Below are 2,500 nucleotides of genomic sequence, written 5' to 3' on the forward strand. Positions count from 1 at the left end.
GACATTAGGGTGGGTCGGGAGTGACATGAGTAGGGAAGGAAAGGGAGATCTAGACGCAATAGATGATAAGGTAGTATGTATAGATTTAGTGCTAAGTAGTATTAGTGATATGATTGGATGCCACAGTCATTAGCAAACAGAGTTGGGGCTAATGACCTCCGAGCTATGGAGCCCTCCATGATTATGTGTCTGGAAAATAAACATGGGTGGAGGGATCTTTTATGTTGTAGTAGTAGTAGTAGTAGTAGTGGTAGTAGCCAGTGCCGGTTGTAGCCTTTTCGAGGCCCTAAGCTGGATCTCTTTTGGTTGCCTCACCAACGTTTTACTTTTATTTGCTGTGTTCACTCCACAAGGTGTCCCTGTCCAAATCAATGTAAAGTAAAGAAATATATCTAGTTTTTGCTCGAATTTGTTTGATATTATAGTTTATAGTACTTTTTTTCATGGGGAAATAACAAAAGTACCATCCTGACATGCCCGATATATATATATTTATATCTATATCTATATCTATCTATCTATCTATCTATCTATCTATCTATATCTATATCTATATCTATCTATCTATCTATCTATCTATCTATCTATCTATCTATCTATCTATCTATCTATATATATATATATATATATATATATATATATATATATATATATATATATATATATATATCTATATATATATATATATATATATATATATATGTAGTGATCAGAGACCTTGCGCATTGAGCGTAGTAAACGTATAGGAAGGGCTGGCACTAGTAGTAGTAGTAATAATAGTAGCTGTGGTAATAGTAGAAGTAGAAGTAATAGCAGTGGCAGCAGTGGTGGTGGTGATGTGTTGGTGACGGTGTTTGAAAGGGCAGGGAATGAATAGTCCAACCTCTTGCATCAAGGAACCTTCAGCCTGGTATCAACAGACCAGCAGGCAGAGCATCAAGTGTCACGCTTGGTAACCGCCTTCCTGGCTTCCTTTGAAAACTGACGATTATGTAGTTGCAGATAATTATGTAAGCATTGGGTTCCTGTAAATATTGCTTCGTAGGGAGTTATGTATTTGTATGTGCTTGGTTACTGAACACAGCTGTGCACTTTGCTTATCTTTGCTAGTCAGAGGCACTTGTCTGACGACTATATGTTCTTTTTTTTTTCATGTGAAATTATAATGACCCAATCAGCTCTCTAGAAGGGTACAAAGGATTGAGCAAAATGAGGATACAGTTTCTTGGTCACACCTAAGGTGCTGAGAGAAGGAAATTTTATAGAGATAAAGTTGATGAGGAGCTGGGGAAAGAGAAATAAGGATGGAGGGAGATGGTGCAGTGGTAGTGGCGTCGGAGGTGACTTGTTTGGGTCTCTCCGATGCTCTCCGCTCTGGAGGAGTGGAGCTCCGCGCGCGCCCCGGCCCGCGGCCCACATCAAGCCAGTCGAGTGCAAGACCCCGTGGTGAGAGGTCTGCGCTGCTCCTCCTCAGTGCGTCCCTCAGTGACCCACCCTTGCCGTGGTGAAGATGATGACCGAAACTTAACCCTCTCATAGTCGGAAGAAAATTTCGTTTTATATGAGAGTGATTTGCGTGTGAATGTCGTTTTATAACCAGTGTTAAGAATTCTGACAGTTTGAAAATAGTAAATATTTAGATTTTTTTCGTGTTTTGATAATAATATTCGAATACTCTTGATAATGGAATTGCCCCTTGAAAATCTGCCATGATGGATACCAGGACATCGCTGTATGCTGCGTGTGAGGAGTAAGGTAAGCGGCGAGTACAGTCGTCGGGATGGGTGAGGGAGGGAGGTAGGGACGAACGGCGCCTTCGCTTCACTGGGTGCGTAGAGCAGGCGGTGGTGCGTGTGGGAGGCGCTGGCTGTGCGTGGGGGCTGTGTAACGCACGAGCTGGTGAGTGAGGCGGGGAATGAAGGAATTACTAAGTGACACGAACAGAAAGCAAATATAAACCTGTGTAGGAGTAGCCAGATAAAAAAAAAAATACATAGCCATCCTCGAGTATGCGGCAAAACAAGCGCCTTACGCCACATTAAGCTTGATTGAAAACGGAAAATGTGCCAAGTTTGAGCCACACAGCCATTTTGGATATTCATTATTACATATTTTTGCCATTATGTGCAAAGCTAAATCTGAGTGTGCATTATCACATCCCAACAACGTGTTTAAGTTAATTTACGCACACGCTCGGCGAAAGCTCGTCGTGAAGCCCCGGTGAAGGCCATACGCACTGGTTACGCTCTTCGCCGACTTTGCGTTGGTTACTTAGGCAGATTAGCTGTAGGTTATTAAACATCGTCAAATCAAACAGGTAACAAGTCATCCTTGCAGTACTCAAGTCGCCAGCAAATATGTATTGCATCAGTATCGGAGAATTATAATTTTGATATTTTGCAGCAGAGAAGGGTTTGTCGCTATACTAAAGAAGGGTAGGTAGCGTCGAGGCGAACACCTGATCCGCTGGAAAATACGTGAATCAAATCACTGGTAAAAT

At 41.9% G+C, this 2,500-nt stretch overlaps 1 protein-coding gene across 1 annotated transcript in view; it reads left to right on the forward strand.

Annotated features, from left to right (window-relative positions):
* The first annotated feature begins 1,259 nt into the window (after positions 1-1,259).
* The window catches only part of LOC127003895 (uncharacterized), a 106,455-nt gene continuing 105,214 nt past the window's right edge, over positions 1,260-2,500 (forward strand). The window contains exon 1 of the mRNA XM_050871000.1: positions 1,260-1,755. Coding sequence (XP_050726957.1) covers positions 1,735-1,755 — 21 coding nt within the window. The 5' untranslated portion in view covers positions 1,260-1,734. The remainder of the gene's footprint in view (positions 1,756-2,500) is intronic.

This window comes from Eriocheir sinensis, chromosome 26 (genome assembly GCF_024679095.1).
Source record: "Eriocheir sinensis breed Jianghai 21 chromosome 26, ASM2467909v1, whole genome shotgun sequence".
In the NCBI taxonomy this organism is placed as follows: domain Eukaryota; kingdom Metazoa; phylum Arthropoda; class Malacostraca; order Decapoda; family Varunidae; genus Eriocheir; species Eriocheir sinensis.